The 17,325-nt window shown below is 28.4% G+C and overlaps 2 protein-coding genes across 4 annotated transcripts; both read right to left on the reverse strand.

The window, feature by feature from the left end:
• Nucleotides 1-1,051: 1,051 nt before the first annotated feature.
• Nucleotides 1,052-5,859, reverse strand: LOC126853242 (45 kDa calcium-binding protein). 2 transcript variants are annotated; one of them, XM_050598844.1, is made up of 6 exons: nt 5,649-5,859; nt 5,277-5,440; nt 3,998-4,469; nt 3,404-3,667; nt 3,070-3,251; nt 1,052-2,736 (listed from the first exon to the last, which is right to left on the reverse strand). In XM_050598844.1, exons 2-6 carry the CDS (start codon nt 5,292-5,294, stop codon nt 2,554-2,556), a joined length of 1,119 nt encoding a protein of 372 aa, XP_050454801.1. In that variant the 5' UTR covers nt 5,295-5,440; nt 5,649-5,859; the 3' UTR covers nt 1,052-2,553. The 2 variants fall into 2 exon arrangements, with proteins under 2 accessions (XP_050454801.1, XP_050454800.1); XM_050598843.1 differs by having other exon boundaries at nt 5,277-5,859.
• A 1,060-nt stretch (nt 5,860-6,919) lies between these two features.
• Nucleotides 6,920-16,355, reverse strand: LOC126853233 (sodium-coupled monocarboxylate transporter 1). 2 transcript variants are annotated; one of them, XM_050598828.1, is made up of 9 exons: nt 16,210-16,355; nt 11,429-11,776; nt 11,051-11,276; nt 10,378-10,445; nt 9,959-10,254; nt 9,599-9,817; nt 9,288-9,471; nt 8,777-9,052; nt 6,920-8,275 (listed from the first exon to the last, which is right to left on the reverse strand). In XM_050598828.1, exons 2-9 carry the CDS (start codon nt 11,762-11,764, stop codon nt 8,033-8,035), a joined length of 1,848 nt encoding a protein of 615 aa, XP_050454785.1. In that variant the 5' UTR covers nt 11,765-11,776; nt 16,210-16,355; the 3' UTR covers nt 6,920-8,032. The 2 variants fall into 2 exon arrangements, with proteins under 2 accessions (XP_050454785.1, XP_050454784.1); XM_050598827.1 differs by lacking the exon at nt 16,210-16,355 and adding an exon at nt 13,742-14,121.
• Between the last annotated feature and the right edge of the window lie 970 nt (nt 16,356-17,325).

The following is a 17,325-nucleotide window of genomic DNA, read 5'->3' on the forward strand; positions in this document are numbered from 1 at the left end:
AAGAAATAAGTCATAGTTTAGGCATTAATATAAAAACTATATTTTAAAAAATTTAATAAATGTTATAGTATATAATGATTTTTTAAATGTTAGTAAAAGAAATAAAAAAAATTGCATTTTATTTTAATAATAAAATATTAACGATTGCAAAAATATTTTATATGTCATTTTTACTTAATTATACTTTATCTTAAATTTCATATGAGAAATAAAAAGTTATAATTTTTTTGATACATTTTTTGATAAATTTACGTTGTTATATAATTTATCGTTAAAAAGAAAATCAATTGTTCTAAATCTGTATCCGTACTTGTATACCAAACATATTTTATGTAAATGTTTGATTTAATCATTTTTAAAACAAAAATGATATAAGATGATATGTCTTCTTGATAAAAAAAAAAGAAACGTTTTTCTTTTTTGACAACTACTAATGATAAATAAGTACAAAAGTGAATAAACGAAAAAAATTTTTTTCTCGTTTTCACATTCAAAGTACTACGGCGTCTTTTTAAACTCTTAAAATTTATTTAATTTCAAATATTCAAATTAAAAGTAAGTGATGTGAGTGTTTAGAAATTTTATTAGATCTTCATTGCGTACTTCAGAATTTATTATATAAGTTTAAGTAATCTTATATATATATATATATATATATATATATATATATATATATATATATTATAAGATTACTTAAAATGTTTCTTATAAAGTCTTTTCTAGCTATAAATGTATCAAATATATCAATATACTTTATATATAATCTATGTTTGATGGATGTATGTTATAAGAATTTACATCGTAAAATACACATGATTTATAAAAGATTCATATTACAAAAAAGATATCGTAATAAATTTCAACGACTTCATGTGGAAAATAATAGCTCGGAGTATTTATAAAACCAATTTCATCAGTTTTTTTTATTACAAAAGAAATAACTCTGTAAAAAAAAGAAATTAATACAGATATTTTTTTAAATTTATAAGAGTGTACAATGTATCTCTCATATATAAAAATACACATGTATAATTAATTTTATGGTATCATTTTTTTATAATGTATAAGTTTTATAATTTTTTATAGTATTTTTTCATAAATCTTTTTATAAAAGTTATAAAATGTATCGGTATCAAAATGTACGACGGAAAATATTTTTAAGAGATACATTAACAAGTGCATTATATTCCAACTATCGAAATGCAAATAAAAGAGGACGATACGAGAGATTGGTTTCTAAACAGATTTTATTGTGTCAGATTATTATATAGAAAAATGCGCTAGCATAAAAAATTTTTTATAAAGAAACATTGATCTCTGTGTTCTTGAAAAAATGTAGGCAATAAAATTTTATTTTAAAATGCTATTAAGCCATTATTCAGAGATTCATACATTTCAGGTGAGCAACAAATTTTATTTTCTCCAAAGGCCTTTGTCGAGCGAGCATGTTATTTATTTCATTTTTTAATTGAAATATTTTTAATACACTACCAAGGTATTTTTTATTTTTTTATTTTGTCAACTAATTGCAGCTTCTTTTTGCCTTCACAAAAAACCTTATATAAAATATTATATTAATATTGCAATATTATATTATTGTTATGACACATATAAAACCGCGTTTTCACCAACGGAGCAAGAACGAATGACTGTTTTTATTCTTTGCACACCGCACAATTTATTGAATACAAATGCCGCTTCATTGGTGAAAAAAAAAACATACGCGGTTTAAAACATACATATACATATGTATATGTGTATATGTATATATAAATTATTTCAATTAATATCACAAATTAGTTATAATAGTTATATTAACACCGCACAGTAATATATATTATCATAATATTAATATAATATTTTTTGTGCGACTTTTTTAGATTAATACATTGAAAGAGAGAATTCTTTTTCTGCAAATCTCTAATAATCTCTCCTAAATAATTCAGGAGGAAATTACATACAAGAAAACTAAGAAATCTACGAAAGGACGGATTTGCAACCCCTCATCCGTTTCACAACCGACCAATTGGCAAGTATAATTATCGATATATATAATTTTAACCCTGTAAACGATCTGATTGTGTTATATCATAGCTATCGTGAATTAATGTATTAAAATCTATTACTATAATAGAAGTACTAATAATTATAACAATTGTGCCTATTAAAAAGTTTTCTACGTCGTAAGACTATCACAGATGCGTTCTAAAAGCCTATAATTTTCGTTTGCGCAATAAATCGATTAGCGTTTATAAAAAAAGAGTCCATAGAAATTGCTAGTAAATACCCTGCATGTATCGATAATTGTATTGGTCTAATCCATTGCTGATCATGGATCGAAAAATCATATTGTCTATTCAGTATATGAATATCGAAAAAATCTTCTTCTAAGATATTTAAAAATATCTATATCAAAGTTTTTAGTAGCGTCTACCTGATGTTACAAAGAATTATTTGTTCACTTATCAGAAATCTTCTTTTGAGAGAATGAGAATACAATATATAAATGTTCTTTTCCAATTTTATAACTATATATTCCTTCTCATACGGAAACTATCGTCGAAATTCGTCGTGGAAACTTTTCTCTGTGTCTACCATCTTGCTATCGAGAAATAAGTCCATTTTGCTCAGGATCTCCGGAAGATCTAGCTTGCCGTCTAAATTCATATCCGATAAGGTAATTAAGTGTTGGGCCTCTTGAATAGCATGTCTGGGATTTCGTGGATCGATGTACATCTATAAAAAAAAAAAATAATAATGATTATATTATTCTAAAGCTGAGAAAAAGTAAAATATTTATTATTTATCTTTTTACTTTTTAAATTTATATATTTTGCTCATATAATAAAGAAATTTACAGCGACTTATCGAAATAAACATGAAATATATTTTTTTCACTTTAATTCCGCTTTTAATCGTAATGTATTTGCAAAAATGCTGCTCAATAATTTTTTGAACGTTCCTTCTTTAAAACAAAGTAATAAATAGTGCTATCTATTGATTACGAAAGTGCCGAGCTATGTATGTGTGGAATCTATCCTTTATTTATTCACATTCTATTGCGCTCACCAAAAGCTCGGTTCGATCGGCTTTCCCGTTTTTATTCTTGTCAATCAGATGTCGAAACTCTTTACGCCTGTCTTCGCTTCCTCCTATCGATTGCTGTCGTTCCTCGCGTAAATCTAGGCCGACTCCTTCCGCTGGCAAATCCGAGAACTCGTCCTCCGTTAACTGTTCATCACCGTCTCGATCTAAACAAATAAACACAAAATTGCAATTAAATTTTCTGACAAATTATAAAACAAAATATTAATATATATATATATAATAAAAATAGTTATAATAATAATAATAGAAAGAAAGTAACAATAAGGAATTTATTACAACTCGAGATGGAATTTACCGAATTTTTCAAAGAGATCCTCCACCATTTGAAGAAGAGCCCTGTGACTGCTCTCGGGGTGCGTGAAAGCCAGAAATTCGTCCAGACCCAATCTGTCGGGATCGTTTCTAGCAGCTTCAGCCCATCGAGCTCTATCCCTCATTATGCTCTCCTTCAATGTTCGCGATAATTCGCTGTGTTTTTTGTCATGGGAATTTATATAGGTCTCAGAGAAACCATGAGTTCTTAGAAAATAAGCGTGATATTCTTCCCACGAGACTTCACCTGCAATAGGAATTTCAAAAATACAACTAACGATAATTCATATCATTAAATTTTATTTCAGTAATTTTTAATTCTCTTGCGGTTACAGATAATGACGGTAGTTTATATTAAACTGTTTTATCTTATTCTAATAGTTTTCAGTCTTTATTATAACATTTTTTTTAAATATTTTAAAAGTTTAAGTTTTAAAATTTATTAATTAATTATAGATTTTATGTATATTAATTGATTTGTTTCTTAATTATTTTTATACATTTTTAAAATTTATAATGTTATTAATAAAATAAAATAAATATGCAAATAATATCAAATACAATTAATATCTGATACCATCTCTAAGATTAGTGTCGATAGCAGTGAACAATCCAACATTCTCTCGCATAGCGCGCGTGATGTGCTCGGTGATTTTTGCGTGAATCCACTTCGCCAATTCCTGTATATCCAGCAATTGGTTCTCGTCAGTATCAGCTTTGCGAAAGATGTCTTCTAGGAGATTTCTCGGATTCTTGCGATTTTCCGCCTCCGCAATCGCTTGTATGCCCCCCTCGTCATCCCCACGATCGATTTCTATGTTCTTGTATTCTGCCAAATTCTTTTTGTCAACTGTCACGGTTTGCAGTTCGAGGAACAAGCTGTCCATCACGGAACCATCTCTGTCCTTGTCGCGCGATAGACTTTTCAGAGGCACGCTTTTATTGTACTTGACAAATAGGAGTGAGATGTAGATTACGAGCGGCACTAGGACAGTCCAACGCAGAAATCGCAAGCAAGTTAACTCCTGCTTGCAGGTCATCCTTCGTACCTTTCGAGAGGAATCACAATCTCTTTACAAATTAATCTTCGTAATTTATATATCTATAGTACCTAATATAGTAATATTTGTATTACTATAAGTTTAATAAAAAGTATAAATAAGGTTTTAAATATGAATTATTTAAATAGAGAAAATATAGGATAATACTTTTCGAATAAGAAATATTAATAAATATTCCAAGAATGAGAAAAAATACACAGATCAACACAGAATTTAAATATAACAAAAATGTAGATCAGTGGGACATTCTGATATAGATATTGAAGCAAAATGCAATCTAATTTTAAAAACATAAATAAACATTTAAATAAAAAATATGAATAATGCAAAATATAATATTGCAATAATATAAATATGCAATAAACGTTTACAATTATTTATTTTACTCTCAAATTATAAATTATTTACAGATATTATTTTCTATCAATATAAATTACAAAATAATCATCTTTACTATATATATAATATATTATTAATAGTAATAAATTAATAATATATATTTATTGTCTAGTCTCTCTTATTTTATACTGTTTATAAAAGTGTGATAATCAATTTTTAGATTACATTCTTTTGTTTTTCAAAACGAAAATAAGCACGTTTCTCAAACGTGCTCAGTTAAAACTTTGAAAACTTTATATACAGTGAACTGAAAATGAGTTATCATGCAAAATAAGAAATAAAGAATATCATATAATTTACGAATTTACGAAATTTAAGACACAAATTATAGGATAGCAAAGAACATTCTTAATCAAATAAAACGCATCTCTGGTAAAATGTCTTGCTCTTACTTACAAAATGAGACAGGTACATCGTGACCGAGTAATATGTACACGATGATCCAAACCACTTTCTAACTCCCGCTTCGTTCTCTTGTAAGTCTCGGATAACCAAGTTTCCAATCTTCCCGACTCTCCATGCAACAGAATCGCCTTATCGTCTGTCTGTCATAATTACACCTACATAATTTAACACATAACATTCTCCGATCATCGACAAGACTATTCACTCCTCGAATAATGATATACAACGTAAATCCTCATATTTTATGACGAAAATTAATTCAAAATCAGCACAGTCGCACAATTAAAGAATATAAATATATTTTTGATAAATTATCAATTTCTTTAATCGTCCAGAGCTTTCAACATGAGACGCTTTACGCACCAACTTGCACTAATTCGATGAAGCACGACCGAATCGATCGCATCATTGTACGTGAAATTCGGAGAAAATTGATAGTCGCAACTGTCAATGGGTGATAGTCAATCTGTCAACAAATCACTACGTGCTCTCTACGAACTCTTCATCGAATGCAGACAGGCGATTTCGACTACTAGAAGAGACAGCCGCATGTTGCCAGACGAGCCGCACGCTCACCGCGTATTGATCCACTTTCACTGTCTCGTTCTCCCTCTCTTTTCCTTCCGATAATAACAAACAGTGTTAACGTACACTCACCTCATACTTAGGCATTTTAACGGGGTAATACTTTGATTGGGAGTCGATATCAAGTATAAGCCAAGCGATGAATTTTTAAAACCGATATATCTGATCATTTTTATTTTACTTAATTATGACAGAATTTAACTTATATAAATCATAATTTTAATTTTTAATTTTAGTTAAATATTATCATAAATCATATTTTTATTCTTTTAAAATAAGCCTGGATTAATATTAATATTGATTAGATATTCCACGAAGTATCTTTTTAATTATTTAAAAGTTGTTTTATTCATAAAAAAATATTTATTTCAGTATAGTCGGCCATTAATAGACAGGTAATACAGTTCAACAAAAATCTTTTTTTAAGCTTCAAAAAAAGAAAATGATTATTTGAGGAACTTGAGGTTGAAGTTTTAAAAGAAATCATTTTAATGCACTTTAGCATGCCAGTTACGCCATGTTGGAAAAGTTTTATCGCATTTAAAATTAAGTATTGTTAGAACTCTTAGTTTTTAAAAGAAATTTGTCACATACAACAAAATCATGTTCTTTTTATTTATGTTCATGTATTTACAAATAATAATATTTTAATACTTGTATCTATGATCATAAAATATCCGCAAAATTGCGTTCTTTTTAATAAATTATATACAAAATAAGAAATATAAAAATATATTTTGAAATAATTAAATATTTTTAATGCGTGCTGAGGGGATTCTTGTTTTCATAAAATGCAAAAACAATTCATAAAGTAAGGCAATGTGCGTAAGATACAGAAAACGATTGAAAATATAACTTTGAAAGAAAATCTCTGCCGTTTTAAAGAAAAAGAAAAATAATCTTTTCTTGGCTCGTAATATTTAATAAAGAATTGTAGATATTCTCTTGGAACTTTCTCTCTCTCTCTTTGTGTGTGTGTGTATATGTGCGTGGGATTATTAAATTGAATTTCAATGCAAGGTGTAAAATATAATTTTGAGATAAACATCTTTGTTATTTAAATTATTTATTTTTCTTACACATATTTTCAATCTCTCTTCTAATAAATAAATAAAAAATATAAAGAGAAATTATTTATCACGAAATGATACAAGACAGATTCTGATGAATTCAAATAAGACATGAATAAAAATTTACACAATACATTTGATTTTAATAAAACTTTGAATTTTCATTTTTTACGCCATCCTCAACATAAGCACGAGGTACGCAAATCAACAAAAATTCTTTAGCTTTGAACATACATTAATACAACCATTTTATCCACAACACAGAACGCTAAAAAAATTGCTGTAAAGTTTGTATTGCAATCTCTTATTATTTAGCCATAAATTACTCTTTCTGTCTTTCTTAAAATATAAGTTATATAATAATTGGTCTGTCACAAAATAGATAATTTTCAGGTGTTTAAAAAAATTAATAATTTTTTAATTATCGATTATATTCTTTCTCATTAATTGCATTTATATGGTTACTAATTATTCTCTAAATCTATCTCTTCTTAACTCTTTTATCCATATTTGCAGTTTCTATTATTTCATTAAGTAAGTGACTTTGATTTTAGTGATAGTAATATAAAGTAAAAAATAGAAGATGAAATAAAAAATAAAACTTCTTGCAATTTTGTCATAAAGAATTAATTAATTAGAATTAATTCAATTAATTGTTTATATTGCAGAAATCCGAATTATATTCCAACAATACCGCGATTAAAAAAGTATTCCTTGTATAATAATTATAGGAAATCTGATTTTTCCCTCAAAACTAATATTGGCAAATTATAAAGAGCAGTTTTTTTTTTATCCAAACTCAGACAATCCACAAATCTGAAAAACAGTTTGGAACAATTAGAAAATAGTTCTTCTTAAACATCTTTACAACATCTGTCAAACTTTTATGCCATCTCAGAACGAATCTATTCTGAAAAAAGAAAAAGGATCAAGCGCTTTTTATATGTTCTCTAAATGTTAAGGAATGAATACCCTGTCATGGAATTTGATGCTCGCTAAATTAAACCTCGACTATTGATTCTCGTACTATTGACATCTATTTCGCAATCCGATGCGATCTATTGCATGATCCCGGTTACCGCTTTGCGTTCTTCATCTCGTTTCGGGTGCTTGTCGCTGTATCTCGTCCGCCAGCTCGAGGCCGAAATTGGTGATACCCTGGACATTCCCAGTAACGTGAGGCTTCGTCTGCAAACGGAACATGGCTGCGATCGGCGGACTCAGGTAGTCCTGATCCACGTCGGTGGGATTCTGTGCGCCCGTCGCAAAACTCGCTGCCACACCCACTATCATGGTCAATATGCAGCCGATCGCGCTATACCATAGGTAACTAGTCTGCGGGTCATATTATAAAGCTAACATTATTATTATTATTAAGGATTTGTTTTTATTTATTATGCGATCTCGAGCAAATATTTATCTCGCATGAAGTATTGCAAATACAAAATAACCCAATAATATGAATCATGCAAAATAAAAATTGAACTATAAACAAGAATAAAAATATGATAGACATAAAGTATATAGATTACTATATCATATAAATGAAAAAAAATTAGCGAAGATAAAAAAGTGTGCATGTATATATATATGTGTGTGTGTAAAAATTTTTATAAAATATTAATATTAATTTTTAATAAATTAATATTTTATAAAAATAAATAATAATTAAGATTCAAACATTTCTATCAAATGTAATTTAATATTATTAATTTAATTTAATGTAATGTTAAACAATTAATTTGATATTTGTATTTTAATTATTAATTCATTTTTAATACACATAAGAAATCAAACAAAACTAACAATATAATTATACTTTCAGATAAATCTTACCTTGTATATAGACGAAATCTCATCGCTGCTTTCGGATTGACTAGGGGTAAATGTCTCGTTGCAAAGACAGCCCTTAGTCGAGGTAAACTTACTATCCAATTTAATCTGTCCATTTACAACTGCAACTTGGGCGCCTAATCCGATCCACAGCACGGCTACCAGACTCATGATAGCACCTATTATTGCTCCTTTAGCATTAGCCCATGGCACAAACATGCCCAAGGAAAATAATCCCAAAGTCACTCCGCCTACCATACCATTGAAAGACAGTGCAACCTAAAAATGAATAATCTATTTTCAGTGAATAATATACAAATTATGGCAAGATGTACAGATAAGAAGAAACAAGGCGATATAAAATAATATATAAAAATATAGAGCGTTGAATCATAAAAAAATCACAAACATACTTATAATTTGTATTATATTTTTTTTTTAAAAACATTATATTTTGCGCTAATTATTAATTTAAATCTGTAAAAAAATGCAGTAAAATTTATATATAATCTACCTGTAGAACGCTACCTAGTCGTTCTACGACGAAGATCAATGCAAAGCTGAGAACTCCGAAAAATATGCTGATCCATCTGGCGTAAACCGCGCCTTTACTTGCTGGCAAATCCATCTGAAAGAGTCCACGTAAGATATCCTCGCAGGTAATCGCTGCTAAAGAATTCAGAGCGCTCGCAACAGTTCTGAAATAATTTCGGGAATTATTTCCAAGTCTAATTTAATAAATTCAGATAAAATTACATCAAGATGAATAAATTTATGAGCATCTCTCTCGTTGAAGAAATTTTCGATCATTTCTTGTTTACGTACCCGAGAGATGCGGCGAAGATACCGGCGACAAAAAATCCAGGCATTCCGCGAAGGCTTCCCAAAATATTTATTACGTACAACGGTAATATTTGATCCTGATCGCTTATATATCCGGCGGTCAAAGGATCGCAGTCTTTGTAAGTGCTGTACAGCACCATTCCAGTCAGAAAATTGACACTATAAATTACAATCATGCCAAACGAAGATACCCAGAGCGCTCTGTAACGTGATAATCACATAAATGTATTATACGATAAAGCAATAATAATAAATATCAACATTTGAAATAATAAATCAATCCTTAGCCAAAGTTTCTGCATTATTAACGGAACGTTAATTGTCTCTAGGATAGATACTTACATCCTTGCTTGCGAGATGCTCTCGACGCTGAGATATTTTTGTATGGACGCTTGGTTGCTGCAGAACATAGTGGTCCAGTAAAAAGTTCCTCCAATGACAACGCTCCAGAAACTGTGTCGAACTGTTGGACTGGGATCCATGTTGAAGAATTCTATTCTACCAGATTTTGCATTATCTTGCCAAACGAGCGCACTTCCACCAGCCCACGACAATCCATAACCCAAGATAAGGAACAATGAGCCGATAAGAACAGCGGCTTGGAAAGTATCAGTCATTATTACAGCTTTCATACCACCCTAATAATAAATGAATATTATTTTAATATTATATATATATATATATATATATATATATATATATAATATATATAAATATATTAATTATTATAATATTATTATGTATGCATAAAAATTACCAACCTGCGAGGCATAGAAAATGCAGACTACGTAGACTAGAGTTACGGCTATATAAGTATTTAGGCCTGTGACTGTAAATGAAAGAGTATCGTTTATCATCTCAATGCCGCTGGATTCTTAGAATCACATCGATTGTGAGATTACTAAGGAAGCAAAAAAAAAACCGTTATAGGCACTCCTATAAACTGTGGCAAAAATTTATTCATATACTGCAGTAAAATTATATTATAATGAAGCCAATAACGGGAATACTTCCAAGAGTTTTGAATATGTTTAAGCCAAAAGTTGTTCCATAGCCACTTTTTAGCGAATTTTCTCGAGCACAGCGAGAACTCAGAACCTTTTAAATATGTATTATTTTGCGCCGTTAAGAATACCCGTGTTAAACTTTATAATTCTTGCATTTATTTTTAATAGTTTTTATTTACTGACTGAAATGTGCAATTTAACTACATATTATTGTGGCTTCAAATTAAGCGTTTACAAAACAAAAGAAACAATCTAATCATTGTTTTAAAGATAAGGACAAAAATTTAAAAAATTACATTTTTATCGTAACTAACTTGTAACTAATTTGATACATCATGAATTATGCTATTATTTACCGCATCGCAATAAATTAAAAATTTAACACGATTGTAAACTATCACAGGATACAATTTCAGTCATCACTCACCGTGACTTAATGCCAATGCAGGTGCATATACAGCCACTGACGTGTACAATACCATTTGCAACATATATAGCGCGCTCGCGAATAATCGGCAATGCTGGTTGAAGCGAAGATGCAAATATTCGTAGCACGAAGTCAACCTTAATTTCATAAACACTGGCAAATACAAAATAGAGGTGATCGGTACCACGAGTATGAAAGAGAGGCAAGTCATCCAGAATTGAGTACCCTAAATAAAAAAAAAAAACTCACAATAGATGCCTTTTAAAAAATAATTTTCAAGGAAGATTCTATTTTTCTTAAATACATTTTTCTTTCTTTTTTTCAATCCAAAAGGAATATTTTCAAGTTTCCGGATGATATATTATCGTATCGTCACACCTGTCCGTACATTTCCGCAGGATTTCCTAGAAGTTCGATGGCCGTGATAAAGCTAGCGGCTAGCGACATAGCCGTGGGAAATGTACCCATGTTGGAGCCGCCGAGCAGAAAGTCCTGACTGGTCTCCTGTTTCTTGGCAAAGAAACCGTAGAAAGTGCCAATCAGACACGAGACTAGCAGCATCGTGGCCAACACCATGTAATCCGCCCATGAGAAATAATGCAGCAAAATAGGATGCTCCTCTCGACATTTTTCCTTATCGCTTTCAACACTGCGCCGCTGCTCCGCGGATGATGCCGACAGGAAGAGAAACAGGACAAAGAGATGCCGCCGCATTTTCGCAGATATCTGCCGATTATTTTTCATATTCTTCATTAACAATATATAGCATGAGAAAAAGTAAAACGCAAAACGTTCTTTAATAAATTAGGAAGTAACTTTTATTAGTAATATATCAAAAATACAATTTATTTTCTGTTTTAGAAACGATAGAAATAAAAAGCTTTTATGAATTAATATGCCAAAAAATTTTTTTCTTGGTTTATTTTAATCGCACTTTAATTCTTTTATTTGAGGATTACAGAAATTTAAAAATACACAAATTTAAAAAAATGACAGTCTACCAAATTATGTCGCTAAGATAAATTTTACATTAATTATAAAGATGCAAATCCAATTAAATCATATATTTAAATTTATTAAAACTAAACTAAAAAAAAACTTTAGCCAATAAAAATTATTTAAAGTAAGAGAATTAATATTAAGTGATATAGCAAGTTCTTAAAAATTGTTCAACCATCTGATATAGCGATGTTTTAACAAGATGCTCACATAAATTGATATATGTGACACTCTCAATTGATGTTTTCATTTGACACTAGTCACCTTGAATTCTACAGATCTTATCAAATATATCGAAGATATATCGTAATCAATCCAATCATACGTCATCGGTACAAATTGGATTAAAATATCAATTAATCAAACTAAAATATCAACATTGAATCAATGGAAAAATTTATGAAGTTCTAAAAAAAATATTATATATATTGAAAATTAATTTTTATTTTTATAAATTATATCATAGGTTATAATTATAAAATTGGTGTTGAATTATAAAGTATTACACTATAATGATTTAGAATTCGAAGTTTTTTTTTGTACTGAAATATAAGCTATTACTTTTTGTATTTTTTCAAATTTTAGGATTTACACACAATATCTTAATAAATTTAAATCGTATTAAAATCATATTAAAATTTTATTAATGTAAAATGTAAATTGAACTGCGAATAATATTTTGTCATCAATTTTCTTAAAAAAAAAATTCTTAATTCTCTAAAGTCTCTTTTTGTGATTCTGTAATTTTCTGTTTTTTTTTTATTTTTAATAAAAATAATTACTCAAAATTTTGTAAGAGAAATAATATTTATACATATATCTGCGTTTTGCCAATTCTAAAAAAGCATAACTTATAAAATTTGTATATTATATAAATAATACATTAATCAATATTATAAATTTTTATGAAGACAAACATAAAATTGCATCATTGTATAAATTGACAAGAAAGGCTAAGAAGATTTATTCGTGAAGAATGAATTCCTGTCAAAGAGCATTGCTCGATTGCACAACAATTATTAATCAATTGCATAAACAATCAGTAATAAAATGGAACATATTAATCACCTTTTAGGATTCATCCCATTTCAATTATTTAACAATCTGCGCGTTGCCGTGACAATAATTGACGGTCTCTATCGATAGTATCATTATCGATATTCTGCTATTCTCATTATTAAAATAAATGTTCAAACCGGTTAGACTATTAATTGTCTGGTTGGAACTAGTTAGTTCGACATGAAATTGTAGTTTAATAATGTAAATGTCAGGAAATATATAAATTTTTTATAGTTTTTATTATAATTTTTACGAAATTTGAAATACGCGAAAAACGCATAACAATATTTAATTACTTCTATAACATCGATGAAATATTATCAATATTATTATTTTTTTGAAATGAATAAATAATCAGTATCAATTATATAAATTTCATATTGATTTAATATTATACTAATTATATTTAGTTACAATTAAAACAGACATTAAAAATAAAAAATAATTGAAGTTAATGTTACAAAAATTTAGATAAAAAAATTTCAGATTTAAGAACATTTGACATTATCATATAAATCAAAAATAAATTTTCACTTGATAGCATATTGAATTTTTTTATTATCTTTATAGAATTGTAAAATATTGATTTATTTCAAAGAATATTAAGATTAAAAAGTTTTTTTTTAATCTTACCTTTCTTAATCGCTTCTTTCAACACGTGGGACGGATCACCCAATTTTCGAGAAAATGTATATACAAAACGAGAAGATGCTAACGACTAATCACGCTCTAATCGCGAATACCAGTCGATAAGAACGTGCGAAATTGCAACTGAATAATTTTACTCGTTTTCCTAACGTAACGCATATATGATCGGCTAATAGCTCGCTTCAATTGAAATCTCGACTCTCTCACAAGAGTCTACTTGCCTCTCGTTTGAAAGGACACACTTTTTTTCCGATTTAGAATCGCGATATTTGTAGAATCTTTTCTTCGACTTTCAACTTCCACTTTCGCGCCCCTTAGTCCACAGTTTTACATGCAGCGAATCAACGGGATAAACGGAGAACGGAATCGAGACTGATCGTTTTAATTGTCACGTGTGTGTCTTTATACGAACCATCATCCCCCTACTACGTATAACTGGTTTCAATGTGAAACCAACCTCTTCCAAATAATAACAATCATCCTGTCCTTAGATCTCATCGATGATAAATTGCATAATTAGCCTATTTTACATTAGTATAATACATTGCTCTTATAATTTATTATACGCGATTTTGCAATTCTGCGTATTTCCTTGATATCCCCCATTAAATTTGTAAATTGCTTGTTTTCTTTGTCGTTCTAGCTGTATTCTGATAATTTAGTGGTAATAATGTTTATTATTTTTATTGTTTATGCTATTCTTATTATTATGTCTGACTTAAAAATATAACGTAGTTTACAAGTTTTGACGAACAATAGAGCAAGATTAAATATAAAATGATAAAACTTTTAATGATTTTGTATTATATCGCATATCGCATTGATTTTATAGAAAAAATTATTTATTATTTTGGATATGGGTATACGCAACACAGAAATAAAAAAAATTTTAAAGTTATATAATTAATTATTAAATTGCATCACTAATAAGAAATGGAGTTATCATATTTTCTCTCTCCCTTTTCCTCTCTTTTTTTTCTCTCTCTCTCTCTCTTTCTCTTTTTCTCTCTATGGTATCTTGTTAAAAATTTTTATAATGTGTTATTGCAATAAAAGAAATGAGAAAATATTTGAACTCATACAAAATCATAGCGTGACTGTATTTACACATCATTAAGTAGTGGATACTTGTCAAAAATATGTGCTTAAATAATGTAAGTGGATTTTTGTTCAATTGAATATCTGATTCTATAAAAAAAAATCCAGCTCATATAATTTATGTTGCGTGACAAACACAAAAAAGAAAAAAGAGACACGTGTCCTCGGGTACGGTACATCCTACATATATATGATATTTTATATATATACTAGATTCTAGTATATTTTTAAAGCTATGAATTATGTTCAAAAGTATAATTATATATATGCAAATAATATAAAAAAAACGTTAAAATTGTTTTAATATTTTTAGATTTGCGTATAAAACTAAATAACTTTTTCTCTTTTTTTCAATTTTTATTTATTTATTTTTTCTTTCTTTCTCTCTAGAGTTTCTTGTGAAATACCAACGTTATACTTTTAGTTGAAAATTACAACTTCTTCTTTTTAAACGAAATATCCTGCTACAATTTTTGTGTGATATCACTATCGATTGTCATTCTAATAGCCGATATAATTGATAGAGGAAAATCTCAGATGTCGTATTATAACTTGCAGCATATGCTAAAGTCACGTCGACAAACCGGCTAAGTCCACATCTAACCGGTTACAGTTTACAGAATGATAAACAAATCAGGTATACGGTGATTTCTAACAATATATAATATTATGCATTGATATACATTAATTAAAATTAAAATCATATAAACTATAAACTAATTGAGGTCGTCATCTCTAATTTATGACAACAGTAAACAGTCCTTACAACATATCCAAATTATAATATGATAATATTATGTATAATATGCTAATATTATGTATAAGTATCTATTACTTTTGCTTTTCATATGTAAAAAACATATAAAGATGTATTCTTAAAATTATTTTTGCATCTCTTTTTTACTTGAGAGAGTAAATTCTTTTCTCGATAAAAATTGAATTATTTTCAAAAAGATACTCGATTAAAAAAATCATCGATTATTTTTATATTGAAAAGATCATCCTACTTTTCGGATCGTTTCTTATTAAAACATGTATTTCGCGCAAAAAAGCGCCATTTCTGGAATATCCTTTTTATACGCATAGCGTGTGCAGATTTAACTAGATAATACCGATTAAAATCGACAAAGTGCGGTTTTATTCGATGCATTTCTATGCGCGAATAACTATGTCACGATTCCTCGGATATGACTAACATGAAAAAAAATATGATACATTGCAATGTTAATTATTCGTTTTTTTACTATTAAATTATTCATACTTGTAAAATGTCAAATGTGTTTTTTCATCGAAAAATTTGTTTTTGAGATTCAATAAAGATGACATTTTTGCAACTTATACTAATTATCACTCACCTCTCGTGAAATTTTAATTATAGATGATCCTGCAGATGCGTGGCGAAATCAGAGAAGCATTTACGAGGACAATCATACGGAGACAAATCATTAATTGAAATTCGAAGTCAAAATTGTTGTAATGAATCATGTCACATCAACTGAGCCACTTGTGATTTTGATTTGAACTAAAATTGACATATCACACCAAGAAAAACGAGTTTATTTTTATCGCACTAAAAACAAACATATTATTAATCTCATAAATATATCATTCTTGTTAGGTGCGATTATTTTATATAAAATAATGACTTTATTTCTACGAAACTAGAATCGAACGTGTTGTATACATCTATAAACCGTTGTCATCGAAAGTCAAAGTCAATTTAACATCACAACAATAATACAAGGAAAACATGAGAATAAAGTTGGAATGAGGAAGAAAGAGTGTTCTTACTTTGTGAAATAATAAATAAGGAAAATAAAAAAAAAAGAGAAAAAGAGGCGAAAAGTAAATGATGCATCTACACACGATTTTCGATAATGACACATGTTTTAATTAACGTAATTTGTTTTATAATTGATCGATTTATATATTTTGTATATATATTTCTAATTTTTAGATAAAATTTATATAATGCATTTACACTTTAAATAATTTATTTAATGTAAATTATTTTTATTTTATGCAAAGTATCACGATAATTAATTAAGAATAGAATAATTAAGAAATCCGAGTTTCAGATATAGCTTTTTCAGTTTTTTAATTTATTAATTTTGTAAAACGATGAATAAGTGTGTGTAAAACTAGATTATTTCACGCGTGTTGATATTATGTAAACTGAAATTGGAAATTTATTTATATTTTTTAAATCATAAGACTGCATATCAATAAAAAAAATTGCAAAATGAAGTGAAAGGCGCGTCAAGATCGTACATATCAAGGGATCATAGTCATCGAAACATTTAGCGTCTTTGACAGAGAGCGATAGCAAAGTAGCATAGGTCTTGCAATTCCACTGATAACTTAATTGATCATTAACGAATGGTCCAGCATCGTCTAGGAAGAGAAGTCAAATATTAGGTGCTATTAGAAGGCCTATGTACGAGATGTGTCTCAGTGGAAAAATAATTAAA

Source organism: Cataglyphis hispanica, chromosome 11, assembly GCF_021464435.1.
Source record: "Cataglyphis hispanica isolate Lineage 1 chromosome 11, ULB_Chis1_1.0, whole genome shotgun sequence".
NCBI lineage: Eukaryota > Metazoa > Arthropoda > Insecta > Hymenoptera > Formicidae > Cataglyphis > Cataglyphis hispanica.

Bases quoted from the DNA above. Each gene is read 5' to 3' on its own strand.
- LOC126853242 (XM_050598844.1), bottom strand. The intron at 3,668-3,997 runs GTATCAGATATT...TTCCTATTGCAG, and splicing joins CGACACTAATCTTAGAGATG to GTGAAGTCTCGTGGGAAGAA. The intron at 3,252-3,403 runs GTAAATTCCATC...TTATTTGTTTAG, and splicing joins GGATCTCTTTGAAAAATTCG to ATCGAGACGGTGATGAACAG.
- LOC126853233 (XM_050598828.1), bottom strand. From the start codon at position 11,764: ATGCGGCGGCATCTCTTTGTCCTGTTTCTCTTCCTGTCGGCATCATCC. The intron at 9,818-9,958 runs GTAAGTATCTAT...ATCACGTTACAG, and splicing joins AGCATCTCGCAAGCAAGGAT to AGCGCTCTGGGTATCTTCGT. The intron at 8,276-8,776 runs GTAAGATTTATC...TATGACCCGCAG, and splicing joins AGATTTCGTCTATATACAAG to ACTAGTTACCTATGGTATAG.